General features: G+C 37.8%; 1 protein-coding gene across 1 annotated transcript; it reads left to right on the top strand.

The window, feature by feature from the left end:
* The first annotated feature begins 137 nt into the window (after window positions 1–137).
* Window positions 138–25,489, top strand: LOC132133343 (uncharacterized). Its single transcript, XM_059546132.1, has 3 exons — window positions 138–254; window positions 21,825–25,281; window positions 25,457–25,489. Exons 2-3 carry the CDS (start codon window positions 21,883–21,885, stop codon window positions 25,487–25,489), a joined length of 3,432 nt encoding a protein of 1,143 aa, XP_059402115.1. The 5' UTR covers window positions 138–254; window positions 21,825–21,882.

Here is a 25,489-nt window from a genome sequence, read left to right as displayed (position 1 = left end):
TTTTATTGTTTAAAGAATACATGGTTTCCTAGTTTAATAACACACACACACACACACACACGAACAAAAACTGCTCCTCTTCGACCTAATAAAACAGACCTGGCAACATGGGCTATAACGGTCCCGCCCCTCCTGCATTTCAGAGGCTTGTGAGGAGATTCCTCATGTTGAGATTTTGGTGAAAGTAGCTAAAGAAAGCGCCGAAGGAAACGCATTCATCACAGACGGAGGAGCGTTTCTTACACGCATGATCAGTAAGTTGTTCAGTATTTACGTGGAATTACGATTTGTTTCCATCGTTTATAATCTGGCCGTGATAATTTTGCAGGCTATGCTGGAAAAAGGTTTCTTCATTAATGTTAGAGTTTGTGAGCGCTCTTTCTGGTTTGCGTAAACGATAACTTGTCTTGGAGAGCCAAACAAAGCCAAGACTGTACATTTAAAGGCTTCTTAAAATACTTATTCGATTAAAGATTACATTCTACATGGAACGTATTTAAACGCTATTTCCTGTAAGTGCTGTTATAGCAGCCCGCGGGATTGTGCTGTTGTGGCTGTTAAATGTGACGTGAAATTCCGATTCTTGAATTCTTCAATTTTGGTGCATAGGTCCAGTGATAAAGCGACGTAACATGTAACAGTTAATGTATTAAATTTATATTTAATTTATGACAATCATCTAAGTTAGTCAAGGACAATAGGTGTGGAAGCTAATTGCTACTTTTTTATCCCACAAATTCACATTCAGACGATTTTCTTGCAATTCTGATGGTCAAAAAATAAATAAACTCGGAATTCTGAGGGAAAAAGTCCGAATTGAAATAGCAAGATATAGGATCAGTTGCATACATTTGGTTTCTGTGTTAGATATTATTAATATTAGTAATAGTATATGGTAGTTATTGCGACTGTAATACACCTGCACTGTAAAATAAATTTAAATGAACAATGAATATTTTATAGCACGTATATTAATCAGCTTTACAATAATATACTTTTATCTCAATTTCTTAAATTTCAAGAGCTAAACCCTTGAGCTGTCCAATCCTACATATTGTGAAAAGTAGTATCAGTTTTGGTTAATTTTGTTTTAAAAGTGATTAAGGCAGTTTGCTTCTTTTAGCAGAGCCTGGTGAATTCATTTTACTCTGTGTGCATATGGTTGTAGTTTAAAAGTTTTTGGACCTATCTTTTGTGATTTATTTCAGAACCATTTGGACAAGATGGTGCCTTTTGTTTTAAATGCGGAGTGGACCTTATAGTGAGGGTAATGGGGGGAAGGGAGCGGTGAGGTGTAGATTACTGATGGAGGAAATGGTGTGAACCAGCAAGAGGTAGAGATGAGAGAAATCCTTAAAACCTTTTTTTGACTAGAACTTGTTTTGGTGTTAAAGTGTTCTCATTTGGAGCCTACTTTGTTTTTTTACGGACCAATTTCCAGTTGCTAATATAATTTCAAGACATTACTCCCTGTTCTGTTTGATATGTACTTTTTGTCATCTACTTTTTCACACATTGTGTTGAGCTCTTTAGGGTGAGGAACTGAAATCATCTCTAGACAGACACTCGCATGCACCTCTCGGTTGCATTTCGCACCTAATGATTATAGTGCTCTCTATGCATAAAGGGGAATGTGTCAGAGAGGGTAATGAGCAGCTTGTCTCCAAAAATTTGATTGATGAGGGTCATAAAAGCCATCTGTTCTGGACACCTGTTTGTACTCCCCCTCCCCTCCCTGTACAGCCCACGACCTAAATATGAACTTATGAACCTAAGAAGGAATTTCGGTGGGAGTTGTGTTGGGGTCTATGTGCTTTTTTTAAACTCTGAAATGTGAAATCGTGAAAATGGTATAAGGGACGTTTTTTTTATTAAGGTTTTAAATACACAGTGCATTTCAAGAAAAAGGTTATAAACGCATACGAAATGGAAACAATGTAATGATCGTTTTTTTGTCCTACTTGGAAAAGTGTAAAAACGTTACAAATGAAATAAAAAGAAAACTAGGTTGCTGGTTATTTATCTAAAACAACTAAAGTCAAAAAACTATCAGATATGTTTCGTTAAGCAACACGTGAAAAAGATGTGAGAGCTTGTATCATTGCAGTTTAAAAAGGTGTAAAAACGTTGCTAAAGTTGTTACAAATGAAATAAAAAGAAAACTAGGTTACTGGATATTTATGTAAAACGACTAAAGTCAAAAAGTATCAGAAAAAGGTTATAAACAGACGAGACGGAAACAATGTAATGGTCGTTTTTTATTCGTACTTGGAAGTGTAAAAACGGTGTTAAAGTTGTTACAAATGAAATAAGAAGAAAACTAGGTTACTGGTTATTTATCTAAAAAAACTAAACAAGTCAAAAACTAACAGATACATTTCGTTAAGGAACACGTGAAAAAGATGTGAGAGCTTGTAGTATTACAATTTAAAGCCCTGCATTTCAGCCCGAGCCCGACGGGCCCCGACTTATTTATGCCCCTAGGGCCGGGCTTCGGGCCAATTTTCACGTTATAGCTCACATGCAGGCCGGGCCTCGGGACTTTTTTGGGTTATCCTTCTATTTATATTTTTAGACATTAATAAAAAAAAAGAGAGAGAAGTTGACGTCGACGATAGAAAAACAAACATAGACATTTCATAACTTTCATAATCTGATAATTCAACCCGTTATAATTATACTGACATACTGACATGACAGTCTCACGCATGCTGTCAGCGCGACCCACGATTATACTTCACTTATATCCACTTATTGTAGTAGTAGCTATTATATGCCTCTAAATTAATGTATTAATCATAGCCTAGTTGGCCAACTAATAATTATAAAAGGATGATTCATGCAGCGGCGAGCATTTCTGTGTCTGCACCTGTTATTGCGGGCCACGCAGCAAAGAGAGCGCTGGCCGAGTTTGAAAACATTATGGAGCAGTACGAGGATGACGACGATGAAGTACAGCAATACATGCGCCTCAATCACAACATGGAAGGTGATGGACGAGATGTGCTGCTATGGTGGAAACAGCACGAGACCCTGCTACCACAACTGTCAAGACTGGCTCGCTCTGTGTTTAGTGTCCCGCCAGCAGCAGCAGCGAACGTGTCTTCAGCGCAGCGGGAAGAGTGATAGAAGAGAGGAGGACTGGGTTAAAACCTTCCACTCTGGATGCTATTCTTTTTCTCCATGATGCTCTGTAAGAGACTGTTCTAACTTTTCATTTGACTGGACTTTATTTTCGTTTAACTGTTGGAAACTAATGGAAAAAAGAATGGACATGTTCTGCGGTGCATTTTTGAGGTAAGATAACCTGCAAGTTTGTTTTTAATTAATTTAATTTGTTTAGATTGTAGGCTATTTCTCATTTCGTTTGCAAGCGCTGGTGCGAGCCTGCCTCAGTATTTCAATTTTTTTTTTTTTACTCACTGTGGTTTAATAAATAAACATATATTAAACTAACTGTCTGTGTGATATGCTTGAAGTGTTTTATATCTATGGATTTTATTGTAGCCAAGTAAAGTATTAGCGTTAATTTGAGAGGCTTAATTGATTAAATATGTTTTAGGCTACTCGCTGTCGGCTCGGCTGATTAACGTAAATCTTCATTTAAAAAAAAATGCTCCAAACATTTTTCTAAATTAACTTGATAAAGAACTGAAAAGAAACATAACACAAAACTGACCCCTTTTTAATTGTTGCAAATAGGGCAGGCTTCTGCTGTGGAATAAAATAAATAAATAAAAACACGGGCTCGTGTTGGACTCGGGCTGATAATTCTGATGAGCTGTCGGACACGGGTCGGGCTAGGGCCTGAGCGTCTCGGGCCAGGGCCGGGCTCGGGCCTAGATTTGAGGCCCGTGCAGGGCTCTATTACAATTTAAAAAGCTGTTTTGTTACCAGTTAGAAAACTAGGTTTTAGCATTTGTACATCTGAATATTTTTTCATTAAATGGTCATTAGTTGTTGAGTACTTTAATGTTAATCCCTGCCCTGTTTACATGTTTCAAACGGTTGAAAACATTACAAGTCTTAAAACATGTAATCAAATGTTATCAGTTACATTACTTTTTAAAGAAATTGATATAGTTGCACAACCTTTTAGATTTTAAATAGGGTAATTTGTGATCTATAACCTATTACAAGGTTCATAGTAACCTCCCCAAAACTGTGCGTAAAATAATTCCACCAAGGTCTCAGCTACAGCTAAACATTAAAACAAAAACTTAAGGTCCTTGTTGGCAGTTTTGTGAGGTGTGTGTGTGTGTGTGTGTGTGAGAAAACCGTGTGGTTTGAAAGAAAAGCTTATATATATATATATGTGATTTTACTACAAACTATAAGTATTCTAACTAAGAAACATAATGTTTTTATTTATTTTTTTATTTTCCAACCAAACCGGTTGTTCGCAGTTAAAAAAAGTCATAAGAATGTTTATTGTGTTTTGAAAAGAAAGTAATTTATGATATATAAATAATAATTTTTTATTGTTTAACATCAACTACAATGCTTTTATGAGGTTATGTATTTCTTCTGCTTCATGTATGCAACGGTTACCGTACACACATTCAAGAGAAATGCATAAACTCAGTTGTTTTAAACAATCTAAACCATTTAGTCTGTCATTAAAAACCTCTTACATTTTTTTCTTCACGCATCTATTTTCATATATCTCTGGACTCTTGCAAAAAACATTTGAGTGCTGACATGAATCCTACATGAAAGCTAAAAAATAATGAGTGAGTGAGTGAGAAAGTGAGCAAGGACGTCTAATCTATTGTATAAAGTTCTGTGAGACATTTGTAGCAACAAACACTTTTGGTTTCAAAGAAAACTTGACAACTCATTTTCAATCTAATATAGGTATTTTCGTGTTTGTGACCTATTTTGTTTGTTTTTGTATTTATGTACTTGTTTGAGTGTATATTTGCATTTATTTTGTTTGCATGTTCATGTTTTCTGTATGTTTACGTCTGTGTGTGTGTGTTTACGTTTGTTTGTGATTATGCTTGTGTTTGTGTACTTGTTTGCATTCTCAGTATGTTTATGTTGAGGTTGAAAGATCTAGGGGTTAATACAAATTATAAATGTAACTAAAATAAACTAAATTAACTTGAATTAAACTACATTTTCCTATATGGTCTGACTTGTTAAAAGATTTCACATCCTTTTGACCAGTAAATGAACTTTCAGCTAACCTTGTGATCACAGACCTAAGCAATAAAGTTGAAATTGTCACCCTTTGATCACTGAATACACAAAAAAACATTTTTTTTACTTTAGCTGACCTGCAGCACACCATTTACAACACCAGAACCCCGGAAAACTAATTAGATTACAGTTGAGTTGCAAACCCCGAAAACCTTTAGATGTTTTACAATCTTCCCTGACATGGTCGTAACAGTAAACACAAAGACATCAGATGCCAGACACCAGACGCGTTTCTACGCACTACTTGCGATGAAACATTTAGCCTTTCCTGTAATGTTGTAAAAGTTTCTTTGGCAAGAAAGGCCCATCTTGACTTACCACATTCATTCCTGTTTAATATTTGTATGTCTAAACGCATGTTTTAATTGATATAGCAATGATAGAAGTTAATATTGAAAACATAAAAGACTTATTCAAGGATTTAGACTACTAAAGTATGTGTGAGTGACTTATTAAAATTAAATAAAACAACACTTTTTTTCCAACAAGGAATTTTTGTTGAGATTAAAAAATTAAATCGTATAGGTTAACCTAATTTTAAAGTAAAAACCTCGGTTGCTTTGAACATTCATACAGAAAGGCATACATTACTGGTAGATTTACAAATATGGTCTGAGATTACACTAAATGTTTGTTCACACTCTGTACATCATAAAACAAAATAAATGTAAATTAAATAAATAAAACAACACTGAAGAAAAAAATAAAAAATATATAAAGATAAAGAATGAAAAAGTAGGGGAGTAACAGATTTTCACATTAAGAAACCAAAGTCCTCTAATGAAGAATACAAAAATCTTGCTTTGGGACTTTTCATTCCTTTTAACGTCTCCAAATACATCACAAATTCCTCTTTAAACGCCATTAAACGTGGGGGAATTTTGAAAAACACATTTATGAATGTAGAATTTCATGCCAGAAGTTAATATTAACAAAATAAAAGACATATTCAATGATTTAGGCTACTAAAGTAAGTGTGAGTGGCTTATTAAAATTAAATAAAACATCAAGGACTTTTGTTTAGATTAAAAATAAAAATCTTATAGGCTAACCTAGTTTTAAAGTAACTCATATACATAGATGTATCTAAAGTAGAGGTCGACCGATATATCGGGCCGATATTTGTAAATTTTTTTATATATCGGCATCGGCCGATATCCGTGTTTAGTAGCGACGATTTAAAGTCAGGCACGTATTGGTGCGGTGGAAAGTGCTGCTGCTGCCACTGCATGTGAAGCACCCCAAGCCAAAACTTTTGGAAGATTCAACAGCAGTCCTGGGAGATAAAGGTTGTCAGAGAATTTCACTCTGTAAATGGGGTGGAGAAGTTGACAGCTCTAACAAACACTGCAGCGTGACGTTACCAAAGTAAACTGTCTCTGACGTTACTCCACCCCGCTCACAGACAGCACCGTGCTCGGAGAGACAGCTGTCCTGGAGCTGCCCAGAACGGTGAATGACATTTGTTCGGAAGCATGGTTTGATGCAGACAATAACGAGTTTTCCATCCAACTCATTTGTATTTAGGGATGTCAATATTCGATAATTTCCATGATTGATCGTCGTTTAAATTAATGATCAATAAATTACTTTAATGCTGCAAAATGCGTCTGCAGCGGTAGTATTATGTGCAAAAGCCACTTGGAAAAAAATCTTTCTCACCCGAATTAAAGGGGTTTTAGTCTGAATAAAATGCTAGTAGCAGGACTGTAAAATGAATGTGATTATGATCATTTGATAAAATGAAGAGAGCGCGCCATACGTTGGAGATCATTTTACTTTGTTGACTGTTTCCCATCAAGGAGACCGCTGAATGCGCCTCTTTAAATGGTTTCGTGGTGCTCGTTGTTGTATTTTAAAACGCATCTGCAATGTTTTCAAATGACACACTATAGTAGTGGTGCAACGGATCATCATTGATCCGTGATCCGTTCGGATCAATATCTTCGGTTCGGCACATACGTGACCCGCGGATTGATTTATGAAAAAAAAAAAAAGTTGCGCATGTTTAGTCCACACTCAGTGGTCATGGCGAGCGGAGGAACGGAGGAGCTTGAACGGCCGGTTCATTTTGGATTCCCTGTCAGATATAATGATGAGGAAAGAGGTTAGAGTGAAAATATTGTGCCAGATCTTTATGAACAGGAGAAGAAAACAGTTGTGGATGAACTATCCCGAGCATCCTCTGTTGCGCTCACGACGGACGGGTGGACGTCCAGGGGGACGGAGAGCTCTGTGACGATAACTGCTCACTTCATCACAGCACACTGGAAGATGAGAAGTTGGGCTATTATGTTAAAAAGAAGATATTATGTGCACTTTAAGTTGATTTCATATATTTTAATAATTTAATGTTAATAAAAAAAGACAAAACGTATGTTTATTTGTCTTGGCCTTTTTTTTTTTTTTTTTTTTGCTTATCCGAAAAATGATCTGATCCATATGAGGACGAGCGAGCGCGGGTTTGACGAGATGTATTTGGAGGTTATTGCTCCCGTCTCGTTCTGCACATATCCAAATGTTTCCATATTCCCAATGTATCTGAATGTTAAACTATAATATTTTTTATTTATTTAATGTAAACTAGATGATAAAGATCATCCTCTTCACATGAGCAAAAACGTCCTTGGCATAACAGCAGAGTGGACCGGTATACTACGGTCTTTTTAAACTGACCAGTGTAACCTTTTAAATGTTTGGTTGACTGTACTTTATTTTAATAATGAACAGACTGCGATGTAAGTTTGAAATTAGAATGCACTTTAGATGTTCTGTGTCATTTATACCAAACACAAATGTTGGTTGCTAGTGTTTTTGCAGCACTACTGTTATTTATTTTTTATATATTTATTTATTTTTTATTTTTCTGATTTTTATTTTTAAAATTGTATTTATTTAAATGTATATTTAAGTTTACATTTATGTTCCAACAAACTTGAAAATTCTAATTGATAAATGCTCTAAAACTTTTATGAAAATGATTGACTTTTATTTATATATATATATATATATATATATATATATATATATTACCTCTTTTATATATTTAATACTTGGTCAGTTTATTGATTTTGTTTCGTTAACTTTGGATACATTTTTTATTTTAATACCGTGCAGTGCACAAAATTAAGATTCGAGAGATGGTTCAAGTCAGTGCTCGATAAATGATGATAAGTTTAGAAATGTTGTGCATCCACTTATTATCGGCCCTAAAAATCGGCAGCACATATCGGCCATCGGCTGACCCTGACCTCTAAACATCGGCATCAGCATCGGCTATAGAAAAACCCATATCGGTCGATCTCTAATCTAAAGATCCTGAAACAGTCCATACAGCAGCAACAACTATATATGTTCCAAGGGTTAGGTATAGAATACCTGAAAGAACATCTAATCATCCGTCTGTTTATACTATAGAAATGATTGTCATATTTTTGGCTCTTCAGTGCCGGTTGAACACATTAATATACCTAAAGTAGTCATATGTTCAGATTCATTTTCAGTACTATCAAGTTTAAAGAGTGGCGAAGCTTCAACTAGACAAGACATTTTGTCAGTCATTTTACAGAGTTCAGAATACAAGCAAAAACAAAGATTTATTTTGTATAGATACCTGCATATTAGGGCTGTCAACGAATATTCTAAATTCGAATATGTATTCGAATAGTTAAAAAAAAAACAATTTCGAAGGTGAAAATTAATATTCGAATAAAAAAAATGTGGAAAAAAAAGGCCCGCGGTAGTAGAGGCGTGGTTGTCTGTTTTGCGAGTGTGCGCGCTAGCGCGCCTGAAGGTTCAGGGACAGGTCACAGCCTCACAGGAGTCGCACTGTCTGGCACAGCATCACTGCTGAAAGTTGACGCGTCTTCATGGAAGATGCCAGCAAGTGCAGAGCCCAACTCGACCGCAGCAGAGAAAATGAGGTAAAATTGTTGACCTGCGAGATTGTTGTATGCAAGCTATTTAAGATACAGTTAGCAAACCATTCGACCACTAGCAACATGAGGTCACATCTAAAAAATGTGCACCCAAATGAGCATAGCATAATGTGTGGAACTCCAGCTAAACAGTCACGTCTTGACACTTAACGTTACTTTGCATCGCCCGCCGCAAGCACTTTGTCTGCAACACGACAAGAGGCCATAACGGATAAAATAATTTCGTTCATTTGTAAGGACATGAGACCGATCAGTATCGCGGATGGGGCAGGCTTCGGGGAGTTCTGTCAAGCAATGGATCCGAGGTTTGATTATTTATTGTTTCATGTCAAGGAAAAGTTCCATGTTTACCACAGCACAGCTTGCTCAGAGCATTCGATGTCAGTTCTACATGCTGTAAAACTTCAATTAATATTAATAATATTTGTTTCAATCACTGAATGAAGCCTGCTATATTTGGGACAACAGTCGCGACCTTAAATTGCTAGCACAAAAATGTGTTTGTTCATTTAAACCATTATGCGCAGAGAACGTGAGGGTGAGAGAGCGTGAGGTCTGCAGTCTTGGCCATTAGTTGATTTCCTTGTCTTTTATGTAGGTAATACGTTGTCATATATGTTTAAACTTAAATAGACTATCTACAAGTATTTTTTAGAGGGAATATTCGAATGTCAATTTGGAGCAATTTTGACAGCCCAACTGCACATATAGGAATAGAAGGTAATGAATAGTGGTTCAGATAAAAGCATTAAAATGTCAGACATCGTATTTAATACTCCAATGAGTAAATTAGAAATAAAAGGATTAATTAAAAAATAAATAAAAAATAAAAAGATACGTGACAAATTAAATGGGATGGTGAGAATAAAGGACGGCATTCATATAATATTCAAAGAACAGTTGGAAATGAAAGGCGAATTTTGGGGATAGAAAGGAAGATCTCGCCATAATTATTTATAAGGCCTAAAAAAAAAAAAAGTTTGGTTCCGGTTGGTTGTCAGTTGAGGTCATTGGTCGGTAGGGATTTTTTTTTTAATTTATTTATTTTTTTCCTCCAGTGGCAGTTTTACACACACACACACACGCGCGCTGATTTTAAATGTGTGTACCGGTACTTTTACGACAGTGATTCTGTATTCCCGTTTAAAGTCTGTTGTTGCCATAGACACGCAAAACGCACACACACACACAAAAAGCCTTCGCGGGAGTTTGACAGGCGATCTCATAGTGGATTAACATGGAGGATTTGAACTTGAAAAACGGAGTGTACAGACATCTTTTTGTAGTCAAACAACATTCTTTGTTATGTTCATTTATGTGGTTTATTTGATTTTGATGCTATAAATTAACTAGAAGCAAGAGACGATCAGTTAGTTTTAACTGATGATCTAACTTACAGCGATCTGTTCGACACATTCAAGAGCCACAAAACAGTATTTATTGTTTACATTTCTTTAAAAAATGACCACATTTGAAAGGTGAAATAACCAAATGAGACTTTGTTTCATATTAAAAGTAAGCTGGTAATGTTAATGTCCTGTCTGTCAGCATGTTGTCAGTGCCCTCTCTGTTCCGCGATATATTGTTGACTCCCCCGTGTTTCTCTTAATGTTACGATTTCCAAACCTTAAGTTATAGCTCACTTTAGGAATTGACAGTTAAAGGGTTTTGATGCAATACTTAATGGTTTTTAACGGATTACTTAAGTGTAAAACAGCATTTAAAGGAAACTGTAATTTAATTAACGATGTGTGAAAGACCGTTCTTCCCCAGTCTCATAAAATAAATTTGGGTCGCACATAAATTGACAGGGTCGGTCGGAAACCGGAACCAAACAATTTTTTTTTTTAGGCCTAAGAGGAAAAACGTGTCTGGACTTTGTGTTAAATGTGATCTTCCTGAATCAGTTGAACCTATTTGAATAAAATGTAAAAGATATGACAACGAAAGATTACAACTTACACAAGCACTTATTATAGAAATAAATCAGATCTCATTTTAGAAAATGTTAAATAAAGATGTGACTATAGAAATGTTTCAATGATTAAGTATCTCAAAGAGTTGATAAACAGGATTTAAAGAATCACTACTAAGTTTATTATTATCATTCATTTTATTTTTTGTATTTCTTTTATCTCTTATGTTTGAGTTAGTTTTCATTAAGGTCAATGCTCCACACTCCTACCCTGTAGGTGGCGGTAAACGCACCTAAAGCCTTGGGTGAAAGAGGTAGAAGGAGTTGTTTGAGTGGGACTGGACGTAAGCATTCTGAGTGTGTCTGCGGTGCTGGGAGGTTGTTTTACCGGAGGCTTCGCAAATTCAGCTGGGAGATCTTTTTATTTTCTTTTGTTTAACTCTCTGTCAGTAACAGTCTAGATTTTTAAAATTGTAGTTAGTGGTAAAGTACAGCATAGTTTTGACAAGTATCTTGTGCTGATGTTTTAAAGACTGGGTCCGATGTATTTTCTTTGAGATCAGCGTAAATGCCTACCCTTTTTTTTCTTTTGTTTTAACTTTTCACCCGACATGACAAACGCCTATTTTCTTGGTTTGTAACACTGCTTTACGTTAGCTTCTTTTTTTAGTTTGAGTTGATCTAACGTTACCGGAGACGTCGTAACACTTTGCTGTGAGATCTTTTTTTCTTTTGTTTAACTCTTTGTCAGTAACAGTCTCGATTTTTAAAATTGTAGTTAGTGGGTAAAGTACTGCATAGATTTGACAAGTATCTTGTCTGATGTATTTTATTTTAGATCTGCGTAAATGCCTACCATCTTTTTTCTTTTGTTTTAATTTTTCACCCCGACGTGACAAACGCCAACTTTTCTGGTTTGTATCATTTCTTTACATTCGCTTCTTTTTTAGTATGAGGTAAGGTACAACTGCTAAAACTCTGTTACCTAGTTTTCTAACTGGTAATAAAACCGAAATTCCTTCTTAGGTTCATAAGTTCATATTTAGGTCACTGGGGTGTACAGGGAGGGGAGGGGGAGTACAAACAGGTGTCCAGAACAGATGGCTTTTATGACCCTCATCAATCAAATTTTTGGAGACAAGCCACCCATTACCCTCTCTTGTGTCATTCAGCAATGGTCTGACTTCAGTTTTGTGATACTACATAAAACATCTGAACTAGAGCTGTAATCGGGCCTTAAAAGTTAGGCCCGACAGGACCCGAGCCAGACAATTACATTTTGATTGACAGCTTTTTAAAAGCCTGAACCTGTTTACAGCTTGACATTATTCAAATGTGCACACATACACAGCTCTTTTGACTTTTGTCAAGAATGAGCCATTTGTACATAATTTATTCATAACTAACGTAGACTAGGCCACTTGGAAGTTGAAACAAAGAAATAAAATAAGTCCTAAAATAAGATGAATCACCTTCGATAATGAACGCGATATTGCGTAGCTTGTCAGTGAAATATGGCTCTGTCTATTAAATGCCGCTCCATTTGAAAGCAGGTGATGGTGATTTAGCAGTAATCACGGAACCAGATTTACTGATTAGGTGTGCATGATCAGATCGTTAGATATATTGCCCAGCCCTAATACATGTTTGTATTAAAGTAAAAGTGGATGAGAAATTCACCTTTCGTATGGAATTAAATTGCAAGCACTTTGAATGTCTTGTTCATGATATTTATTTTCATATAAAAGCAACGGAACGGAAATTATATCATGTTTATTATCAACACAGCATGTAAGTGAGAATAACGCTACATCTGCCTTTGATCTTGTTGGTATCCGTTCCACTTCAAAAGCTCGGAAATGTCCGTCTTGACTGTGCTTATTTCACTCCTCCCCTCACTGCAGCTGCCTACTCTCGCCTACATTTCAGGTGAGACGCATTTCAAACAAGACGGTTCTCTCTCATGTTCGTTGTCGTCATTAACTGTTCTGTCCATGGACCGAAGTCTTTCTAATAATCAGATAGAATGATTAAACAAACTAATTCAAATTTATACAAAAAAAGTTTATATTGTTTATATTATATTTATATTGTTAATAATGGAAAGGCAAACATTATAATAATTTCCTGTTTGCTGTCAGCATTCAGCAAATACACATTTACATAATTAAACAAATCTTTGATTGACTAATTGTTAATTAACGTATTTCTTTGTCTTTATCTTTCGATGCCGTCTGACTATTCTCAGTCCTTGCATGAACCCATGCAAAGAAGTATGAAGATGAAGCCATTTTGTCTGTTCACAAACTTCTTCAAAGTTTATTATTACATCCACACATTGTATAGTTGCATTGCAAGGGGTGGTCTAGTGGTTTATCCAGTAAGAATTGTACACTACATCATATAGGAATGTCTAGCAAACAAAGGGTTTTACTTCCTGCTGCCTCTAGATCCCATAGGATGTAGATTACATCTGTATGTTAGGGCTGAATGAGAAATCGCATGCTATATTTACTTGTCAGTAAAGCTGGTTCTGTAATCTTTGGTAAATCTCCATCACCTGCGCGCTTTCAAATGAAGCAGCATTAACTACAGAGTTGAGAAAATTTACGATCATATTTGCTCATGTTCTGCGCAGCTTGTCAGTGAACACAGTGAACGCTGATTACAGAACCGGCTTTACTGACAAGATACACACTGAGAGAGAGAGAGAGCGAGAGGGCTTGTGCGCAAGAGAGTGGAGAGTCAGGGTAGTATTTACTCATAAACTAAATCACAACCTGTTAAGAACCATCAAAGAATCTCATAACCTTAATTAAAAGGGGTCAAAGCCTAGAAGCGCATCTAAATAGTTAACAAGAGGTTACTTCCATTGGTTCTGTAGTTGCTGTATAATGCGTAGATTCATGTTGAATCCTGTTAGAAGTAAAACCCTCATAATTTCTTCCATGGGTTGACTGCTCCGAAGTGAATCAACAAAGTTGCTGAAAACTGCCAGCTCGGACTCTCCCAGAAGGGGAGTCGTGAGGTTTCCAAGGTGATGAGTGTCTCCAGGGAATTGCAAGAGAAGCCCACTTTTTGGGTGTGGAAGAGGTTTTATCTGGTTTTCCTGTAACAATCGTACTCATTAAAATGCCCTGATATCAAATGCCGATACCACACAGCATGTGATAAGTGCCATATTCAGACAAAGAAATAAAGACAACAGAACAACAGAAAGCAGAACGGACTTATTAGACATTAAGGTTGTCTACGTAGGATCTATGCAATGAATATAATGTTAAACACTCAGTATTAATGTCTGTATAGCTGACGTGCACGAGCTGATAAAGCACGCTGAGTGGATTGAGTGCGCAGTGTTGGAGATGCGCAAGCTTGTCGAGTGAAATACATTTCATCACTGCAAAGTTTATAATTCGGTTGGACATGTCAAAAACAAGTAAAACAATGCACAAGTTAACGGTAGGGAGAGAGAGAGAGGGGATGCTCGCTCATGCACTTCTGTTGTTAGGATCTTTGATGTTCACTCACTTAGCACATGCATTTGGATTAAAACTAAATCGTAAAAAGAGACAATTTATAAGGGCATTCTATATAAAAATAATTTATTTTCAACCTAAGGCATACATGACTTTCTGTGACAGTGGAAATGCGACTGGCCCTGGCACGCACTAGCACGCCCGGTTTAAGATCGACAGTGGAAACGCGGCTAATGATGTATCCGTAAGATGGAACAGTACTTTACACATGATCAGCCGCCTGCTTGAACAGAGGTGGCCTGTGACTGCAACACTTTCCGATCCTGATGTCACACCACGAGGGAAGCGCTTCCCGGATTTAAAACATGATCAGTGGAGCTTACTTGAGGAAGTGGAACAAGTCCTGAGGCCTTTCGAGTGTGCTACTGTTTTCTTGAGTGGAGAGTCCTATGTGACTGGTTCTGCTCTATCTCCCCTTGTAAAGGGCCTCCAGAAATCCATACAGAGCACAATTTTCGAGACTGCAGCAGTCAAGGCTTTCCAAAGTGTTGCTGCACAGGAGATGACATTAAGATGGGAGCGGGAAACTAAATTCAGAGATGATGGAGAAAATATATGTCTTATTGCTGCAGCCCTGGACCCCAGATTCAGCAAACTAAAATTCCTGCCAGCAGAGGACAGTTTAAAAGTTCACCTCAAGGTTCAATCTCTTGCTTTCGAAGAGAAAAGAAGATACGAGGAGCAAACACATCAACATCAATGTGAGGAACAGGTTCAGTCAGCCAGTGCAGACATGAAATTTTCAGAGAAGAGCCAAGTGTCTCTGTTGGACACTTTGCTCGGTTCAGATTCAGATGACCACAGTAATGGTGAGGATGACACTGGTCACATCCAAGATGAAGAAAGTCACAGTGAAGTTGTGAGAAATGAAATACACATGTACTTTATTGAGCAGGCTATTCCAAAGGAAGAAAATCCGCTGAAATGTTGTAAGGCAAATGAAGTGAGGTTTCCCATCTTGGCCATGCTGGCAAAGAGTTACTTGTCTGTGCCTGCAACATCAACCCCATCTGAAAGGCTTTTCTCAGTTGCTGGCAACATTGTGACTAAAAAAAGAGCCAGCCTAACTTCAGAGCATGTCGATAAGCTAACCTTCCTCCATTGCAATGCTATATAATTAGTAACAAGGGCCCCCAACCTTTTGCACTGTTTATGTTGGGCTGTATTTATGTTGGACTTCTTTAAACTACAAGATGCCTTCAGGTAATCATTGCACTGTATTGGCCTTTTTTTTTTTGCACAGTGTTGAGCAGTGCTTTTGTTGGACTTGGCTCCTTTAAAACTGTTACCTTTCAGGTATGTTTTACATAGTGTTGATGACCAGTATTTTTGTGGTGTGTTACTACAACCCGAATTCCGGAAAAGTTGGGACGTTTTTTAAATTTTAATAAAATGAAAACTAAAAGACTTTCAAATCACATGAGCCAATATTTTATTCACAATAGAACATAGATAACATAGCAAATGTTTAAACTGAGAAAGTTTACAATTTTATGCACAAAATGAGCTCATTTCAATTTTGATTTCTGCTACAGGTCTCAAAATAGTTGGGACGGGGCATGTTTACCATGGTGTAGCATCTCCTTTTCTTTTCAAAACAGTTTGAAGACGTCTGGGCATTGAGGCTATGAGTTGCTGGAGTTTTGCTGTTGGAATTTGGTCCCATTCTTGCCTTATATAGATTTCCAGCTGCTGAAGAGTTCGTGGTCATCTTTGACGTATTTTTCGTTTAATGATGCGCCAAATGTTCTCTATAGGTGAAAGATCTGGACTGCAGGCAGGCCAGGTTAGCACCCGGACTCTTCTACGACGAAGCCATGCTGTTGTTATAGCTGCAGTATGTGGTTTTGCATTGTCCTGCTGAAATAAACAAGGCCTTCCCTGAAATAGACGTTGTTGGGAGGGAAGCATATGTTGCTCTAAAACCTTTATATACCTTTCAGCATTCACAGAGCCTTCCAAAACATGCAAGCTGCCCATACCGTATGCACTTATGCACCCCCATACCATCAGAGATGCTGGCTTTCGAACTGAACGCTGATAACATGCTGGAAGGTCTCCCTCCTCTTTAGCCTGGAGGACCCGGCGTCCGTGATTTCCAACAAGAATGTCAAATTTGGACTCGTCTGACCATAAAACATTATTCCACTTTAAAATAGTCCATTTTAAATGAGCCTTGGCCCACAGGACACGACGGCGCTTCTGGACCATGTTCACATATTTGCATGATAGAGCTTTAGTTGGCATCTGCTGATGGCACGGCGGATTGTGTTTACCGACAGTGGTTTCTGAAAGTATTCCTGGGCCCATTTAGTAATGTCATTGACACAATCATGCCTATGAGTGATGCAGTGTCGTCTGAGAGCCCGAAGACCACGGGCATCCAATAAAGGTCTCCGGCCTTGTCCCTTACGCACAGAGATTTCTCCAGTTTCTCTGAATCTTTTGATGATGTTATGCACTGTAGATGATGAGATTTGCAAAGCCTTTGCAATTTGACGTTGAGGAACATTGTTTTTAAAGTTTTCCACAATTTTTTTACGCAGTCTTTCACAGATTGGAGAGCCTCTGCCCATCTTTACTTCTGAGAGACTCTGCTTCTCTAAGACAAAGCTTTTATAGCTAATCATGTTACAGACCTGATATCAATTAACTTAATTAATCACTGGATGTTCTCCCAGCTGAATCCTTTCAAAACTGCTTGCTTTTTTAGCCATTTGTTGCCCCCGTGCCAACTTTTTTGAGACCTGTAGCAGGCATTAAATTTTAAATGAGCTAATTAAGTGGATAAAAGTGTAAAATTTCTCAGTTTAAACATTTGCTACGTTATCTATGTTCTATTGTGAATAAAAATATTGGCTCATGTGATTTGAAATTCCTTTTAGTTTTCATTTTATTAAAATTTAAAAAACGTCCCAACTTTTCCGAAATTCGGGTTGTACTTTAAACCACATAATGCCTACAGAATGTATCTTTTGCAAAGTGTTAGGCAGAATATGCCATTATTCATGCCTGATGCCATAAAGTGTTGTTTACATTTTATTTTTTGGCACTTTTATTTTTGAATGCTGTAAAAAATTCAACCACATTGAAGTTTTTTTTTTTTTTATGTAATAAAAGTTTAAAAATTAGATTATAAGTTGTACTTATTTTTTGTAAAGTTATCCAATGAATTCATTAGCTAACCAAAAAAAGAACACTAGATTAGATTAATAAAATAATAATAATAATCGTTAGCGTAGTCGACTAATCGAAAAAAATAATCGTTAGATTAGTCGACAGAAGAAATAATCGTTAGTTGCAGCTCTACTAAGAACTAACACCTAATGTCACCAGGATGTCTACTGGGTTGTGGACTCAATGCAGCTCTCAGCTCTCAATGCAGCTCTTTTAATGTCAGGTGGACTTCTAGATGTTCCGTGTTGGTTTCAAGAGAGGGAGCGGAAGGTTGCCACTTGGAGAAACTGCAGGGGAATCCCTCTCTTAGGTGACTAGAGGGGAGTGTGTGTGGGGGGGAGGGTCATTTTTTGACTTTTTTTTGTTCCAGTCTATGGTTTGTTCAGTCAGTGTATTTGTTTTTACAATGGTATAGTCTAATTAAGTAGCACAGTATATTACATATAGTCGTGGCCAAAAGTTTTGAGAATTACATAAATATTGGAAATTGGAAAAGTTGCTGCTTAAGTTTTTATAATAGCAATTTGCATATACTCCAGAATGTTATGAAGAGTGATCAGATGAATTGCATAGTCCTTCTTTGCCATGAAAATTAACTTAATCCCAAAAAAACCTTTCCACTGCATTTTATTGCTGTCATTAAAGGACCTGCTGAGATCATTTCAGTAATCGTCTTGTTAACTCAGGTGAGAATGTTGACGAGCACAAGGCTGGAGATCATTATGTCAGGCTGATTGGGTTAGAATGGCAGACTTGACATGTTTAAAGGAGGGTGATGCTTAAAATCATTGTTCTTCCATTGTTAACCATGGTGACCTGCAAAGAAACACGTGCAGCCATCATTGCGTTGCATAAAAATGGCTTCACAGGCAAGGATATTGTGGCTACTAAGATTGCACCTAAATCAACAATTTATAGGATCATCAAGAACTTCATGGAAAGAGGTTCAATTCTTGTAAAGAAGGCTTCAGGGCGTCCAAGAAAGTCCAGCAAGCGCCAGGATCGTCTCCTAAAGAGGATTCAGCATCGGGATCGGAGTGCCACCAGTGCAGAGCTTGCTCAGGAATGGCAGCAGGCAGGTGTGAGCGCATCTGCACGCACAGTGAGGCGAATACTTTTGGAAGATGGCCTGGTGTCAAGAAGGGCAGCAAAGAAGCCACTTCTCTCCAAAAAAAACATCAGGGACAGATTGATCTTCTGCAGAAAGTATAGTGAATGGACTGCTGAGGACTGAGGTAAAGTCATATTTTCCGATGAAGCCCCTTTCCGATTGTTTGGGGCATCTGGAAAAAGGCTTGTCCGGAGAAGAAAAGGTGAGCGCTACCATCAGTCCTGTGTCATGCCAACAGTAAAGCATCCTGACACCATTCATGTGTGGGGTTGCTTCTCATCCAAGGGAGTGGGCTCACTCACAATTCTGCCCAAAAACACAGCCATGAATAAAGAATGGTACCAAAACACCCTCAAACAGCAACTTCTTCCAGCAATCCAACAACAGTTTGGTGAAGAACAATGCATTTTCCAGCACGATGGAGCACCATGACATAAGGCAAAAGTGATAACTAAGTGGCTCGGGGACCAGAATGTTGAAATTTTGGATCCATGACCTGGAAACTCCCCAGATCTTAATCCCATTGAGAACTTGTGGTCAATCCTCAAGAGACTGGTGGACAAACAAAACCCACTAATTCTAACAAACTCCAAGAAGTGATTATGAAAGAATTGGTTGCTATCAGTCAGGATTTGGCCCAGAGTTGATTTGAGAGTATGTCCAGTCGAATTGCAGAGGTCCTGAAAAAGAAGAGCTAACACTGCAAATACTGACTCTTTGCATAAATTAGGGCTGGGACAACGCGTCGAGGTCATTGATGACGTCGACGCAAAATATGCGCATCGATTCGTCGACCTGTTTTTATTTCTCTAAAAAACGTTTGCAAAACGTTTACCTTATGTGCGCTGAATATACGCGATGGCCGGATCAACATTCTGTCCAACGTTATATAACCATTCCAGGGGTTTTTCTGAATTTATCTTTTTTTTTGGCGGCTGTCAAATCGTTATTTGATCGGTGAGTGATGTAGAATAGAATGACCGAGGCGCCTGACAGGACGCGTATGAGAGAGAGCCCCGGCTGTGCGCGCGCACTCAGTCTTCAAACAACATGAGCGCTTCTTGCTCTCCCTTGTGCATATTAATCAAAATCATTAAACACGATAGAAAAAGGGCAAAACACCAAAGTTTCACGCGCGCTCGCGCACTCTCAGTCTTCAAACTACACAAACGCTATCTTGCTCTCTCTCTCTCCCTTGTACATATTAACCAAAATCTTTAGACACGATAGAAAAAGGGCGAAACGCCAAAGTTTCACGTGGAGCATTCAGAGATTTTTTTTCTCTCCATGACAGGCTGCAGGCTCCCACTGTTATTTATTTTATTTTATTTTTTTTTGAAAAGCACTCTCTGTATTAGCTTAAAGCCCTCAAGTTTACATTGGTTACTGTATTCTTTCAATTGCTCTAAACAAGTATTTTGGGTGACCTTTTTTATTGAATGCTAGACATCAAGTTGTTGTTATTTTCATCTGAAAGAAGAACTTTTTTTCAGTAAGCTAGGCCCTATGTGTTCAGTAAGCTTGTTTCAGTAAGCTATGTGTTTTCAAGGCTTCAAGGTTTTATTGAATGCTATCTCTATACAAGTGCAAAGTAATGCATTCTTAGTCAGTCTTTTATTTTGTAATTTTAAGAGCAATAAACATATATTGCAATGTTAAGGAATTCATGTTTTTTTCATTCAGATATGTAAATCAACATGTATAAATTGTTAGTAGTCAATTAATGGGGAGATAATCGAAAGCGAATCGGTCTGGGAAAATTAATCGTTAGATTTATCGATGCATCGAAAAAATAATCGCTAGATTAATCGTTTAAAAAATAATCGTTTATCCCAGCCCTAGCATAAATGCCATGTAATTGTCGATAAAAGCCTTTGAAACGTATGAAGTGCTTGTAATTCTATTTCAGTACATCACAGAAACAACTGAAACAAAGATCTAAAAGCAGTTTAGCAGCAAACTTTTTGAAAACTAATATTTATGTAATTCTCAAAACTTTTGGCCACGACTGTACAGCACAAGGAAATTGTAAACTTTTTTTTTTAATATTCATGTAATTTACATTAATACTTACAAAGATGGAAATTTTGATATTTTGTGTGCAGGATTCAAGAAATAATCTGTTCATGTTATGGAGGAAAGCACTGTTCATGAGGGGGTGTGCCCTCAATAGCCCTGCAATAAGCAGTGTGCATGTGATTGAGCAATGTGTAGGGTAGAAATAGCTGAAATTGCATTAAATCAGGTTGTTTTAACCCAAGATTATGCTGCAAGATTTTTTTTCTCAACTACATTTAAATCCCCAGTTCCAGCAATTTAGAAAATTTCAAGTTTATTTCCATTAATTTCCATTAATTCCCATGGAAAGTTTCCAAAATTCCCAGAATTTTGCAACCCTAATTTTCTGGAATTTCTTTGTGAAAGAGGCTTGTGTCTGCTCATTCTTTCTCCCAGGCCTCGGTTGTAATGAAAAACCACTGGGGTTTGCTGATAGAATAAATAATAGATATAATAAACTTCCAAAGAATTACTCTAACTCCAATGAATATTGTAATACTAATGGTATTTAATAGGGGTGCTCCGATCACGATCTGCCGATCTTTATGCGCATCTCGTCAGTAAAGCTGGTTCTCTAGTCAGCGGTAAATTCCATCAGGTGCTTGATTTCACATAGAGCAGCTGTTACTACACAGAGCCATTATTAACTGAGAAGCTTCCACATTCATTTTCAGCATTTATTTGCGCATCTTCTCAGTTAACAACGGCTCTGTGTAGTAACAGCTGCTCTAAGTGGAATCACGCACGCATGGAATTTACCGCTGATTAGAGAACCGGCTTTACTGACGAGAAGCGCATTAACGATCGTGATCGGAGCACCCCTAGTATTTCATTTTGAAAGTATTTTGTCACCTTGACTCTTTGCTTTTCTTTTTTTCCAGGCATGTGATTATTCCACTCCTACATTCTGTCTGGAGTTACAATTGAACATTCAGTAGAATGCAAGCCAATTCACAACATTCAGGACAACTGCAAAATTTGCATGGAAAAGGAGCTACACCTGGAGATGGGACAGGCCAAAACTTTTACCAGCTATGGTTACCACCTCACACTGTAAGTCCCTCATATTCTGGACAAAGTGCCACTGGAAGTTACTTCACCTGCACAATCCAACCAGCAACCAGTGACCAGATTTTGACTAGTAGCGTTCAAGCTACCAATGACAAAAAGCTTGCTCAAGAAAATATGCTTAATTCAAAACATGCATTGCCAACAGGAAAACAGGACTCCCAAATGATTCTGTGGAACATGCCCTCTAATTGCCAGATAATCCTACCTGTTAGCAACATAAATCTACAAGGTGCTCCCAACATGCAACAGCAAACTACCTCCTCAGCAGTTGGCCCACATAATTCACAACAGTTTAAAGCGGTGAACACTACAAGTCTAAACGAAGCTACAAAAAATGTGAACACTAGCAACTTGTATAGCAGGCAGCAAAATGCGAATGCTCCTACTAATTTGCCAAAAGACTCCTCAGAAACAAGGCAGAGCTTGCCATCTGATCTAAAATATTATCCCTTAACAGAAAACACATGTTATGGTCAAAGTAGTTTGTTTGGTGGGTACCCTTACCAGTTGTTGATTGCTGAGATGTCAAATGCTAACGTAAAAACGTTTTCTACATGTGTGCAGAACCTGCAAGCGAATAATGCTACTCAGAGAGCTGTTGCTGTTGTCACGCCATTGTCTCCTATAGGAACAGCACCTGTTAATGTTTCTGACAAATCTGCTAATATGAAAATGAATGTAATGCCTGTACAAGAGACTGTACACCATCATCCAAATATTCCACATCATTTGGTGGCCAACTCTAATCTGAAAAACCAAACTAGAGAACCAAACAATCCAAGAAGCCAGAATCAACGACCTAAGTCAGCCGAGCCAAGGCTGAATGATGGACTTTGCAATGTAGTTGGAGCCAAAAGTCCAGTTTTGGCTGATGAATCACCTGGCCAAAGTTGCTGTGCAAGTTTGCTGAAGCTGAAAAATGTGGTTGCAGAACAAAAGGAGTCTGTTCAAACTCTAATGCAAAGTGAACTGGCTGAAAAGACAAATAAAAACTGCACCATCACAGACAAGAAAACTGTTGAACCGGACACTGTTCATTTTATTGAATGGCCATTAGATCGATTGGAGGCCTTAATTGCAGTGATTCAGCAAATGGAAAATGGGGATCAGAAGAACATCCACAAAACTGATCCTTGGACGGACATCTTAAAGATTCATTGGAACGAGGATTTTTACAAGTTTTATGAAGCTGTACAAAGTGGCATATATCAAAGCATAATGAAAGAAGTTTCTGTTTACACTTCAATGAAAGATCCTGTGATACTGAGGCAAATTGTAAATGATGCACGTAGCAAAGTCAATGAGGATTTTCATGTTTTAAAACACAACGAAGAGCCACCGAAGATGATGTACAAGTCGTCTTGGTTGAATCTTAATGAAAACGTTGATGACATCGACAAGGAATGTGGTTACTCTTGGTTTTATAAGTCTTTTCAAAATGTCTCTGTTCACGAAGCACAAAACTTGGAATGTGAAACACCAAGCAAATTGCAAGAAGCCACTGAAAAGCCAATATTGATTAGGTGCAAACAAGTACCTTCAGAGGTGGAGAACAAAGTATCGGCAGACAAACCATCATCAAACAATGAGAGTCTACATGAAAACATGCCCGTTTCGTTTAATGGACAATCTCTATCTGTGCCTGACATCAGCAGCTCACCAAAGCATAACTGTCAGGTTACAGAACTGACCAACAGTCAACCAATTATTACAAATTCTCTGGAGGTCATGATTACTGTTGTGAAGGATTTGGATAAACAAGGTGTATCGACTGGAATGTCCAGATTGGATGACCAATTTAGTAACGATGTGTCGCCCAAATCAACTGGCCAAAGTAACCGTACAAACTTGCCAAAGCCCATACATGTGGTTACAGAAGAAGAGGAGATGGCATTATCTTCTCAAATGCAAGTTCCATTCAGTGAAAAAATGCATAACAATGGTTGCGCTGAGACCATGTCAAAACAGAGTCAAGAACTTGGTGTGCACATGAATGAAGTGGAGACCGAAAATATGTATGCTTCAGCCACAAAGTTGATAGAACAAAAAGTCATTGCTGCATTACTAGAAAAGCACAGGGTGTCTTTGTTAAACACACCCCAAGGACTTGACACAGTATCAACAGAAGAACAAGCAAGCAGGCAGAGGCTAAAGGAGAAGACCAAATATCCAGCATCTACATTTCTAAGGACATTGCTATCAGCTCCTTATAAGCCATCTTTAACCGAACGTACTCGGGGTGCAACGGAAATAACAGACAAAGTAAATGAAGAAGAACACATGTCCTCGGAGAAAAGTAGGTATGATAAGAGTTGTGAAAAATCTCCTGTTCCCTCGAATGCTCCCTCTCCACCAGTGATTGATAATTTCTCTCCGAAGCTTAATGAACAACAACGCAGTTGTCAACCAAATTCTGTTATTCCGCTGAAGGGCATGACCGATCTGGTGACGAAATTGAAAAAGTGGGATCTTTCATTAAAGTATCAAAACTTCCTTAAAAATAGTGGTGGTTTAAAAAGAAAGCAGAAATGGTTATCTAGAACATCAAAACTGGACAACCGTTTTTGTAATCGTGTTGGAGCCAAAAGTCCCATGATGACTGATGAATCTTCCAGCCAAAGTGACTGCTCAAATCCACTGACACTTAGTCCTGTAAGGTTTGTTCCATTAACTCAAACGCAATATGAATCCAGTGAAATTATGCCTAACAGTGACTTTAATAAGGTAGTGAGATATGAGACTGATCCAAAACTTTGTCAAGAACTTTCTGTACAAACAAATGAAGAGAATACTGTTGAGATGGACACTTCATCTTCTGTTAAGATTGTTGTTCTCACTCATGAAGTGGCTAAACAGTACTTTGCTGAAAATAAAGAAATTTCTTCAAAACCAAATGGATTAACCAGCCATATTGACTATGCCAGTCCGCCAAAACTTTATCCTGCTCTCGCAGGACCATCTCAAATGCAAAGTGAATCTGATGAAGAAATGCCTGAAACTGACTGTGTACTCTTAGGGGAGTCTGTGAGATATGAGACTGATCCAAAACAGAGTCAAGAACTTCCTGTGCAAATGAATGAAGAGGAGGCTGTTGAGGTGGATGCTTCAACGCCTATTAGGATTAATGTTCTCTCTCACAAAGTGGCTTTGCAATGCTTTGCTGGTCAGTTTATGCAAGATAAAGACACTGCCACACCACCAGTGGTTGTGGGACAAACTAATTGCCAATCAAATATAGTACATCCACTGAACACAATGACACCTCTGGTTAGGACAGTGGAAAAACATCAACACCAAACTGGAAAATCTGACCTTTTGAAAAACAAACATCAAACCTCAACTGCAACATCGAGGCTTAATGAACATTTTTGTCATGGGGACAAAAGTCCAGTGTTGACTGATGGATCTGTCAGCCCAATTGGATATGCATGTCCACCGACAGAAGAAATGCCTGAGATTTCGAGTGTACTCGTAG

This window comes from Carassius carassius, chromosome 50 (genome assembly GCF_963082965.1).
Source record: "Carassius carassius chromosome 50, fCarCar2.1, whole genome shotgun sequence".
Lineage (NCBI taxonomy): Eukaryota > Metazoa > Chordata > Actinopteri > Cypriniformes > Cyprinidae > Carassius > Carassius carassius.
Note: the sequence above shows the minus strand (reverse complement) of the source record. Positions and strands in the feature narration are given on the sequence as shown.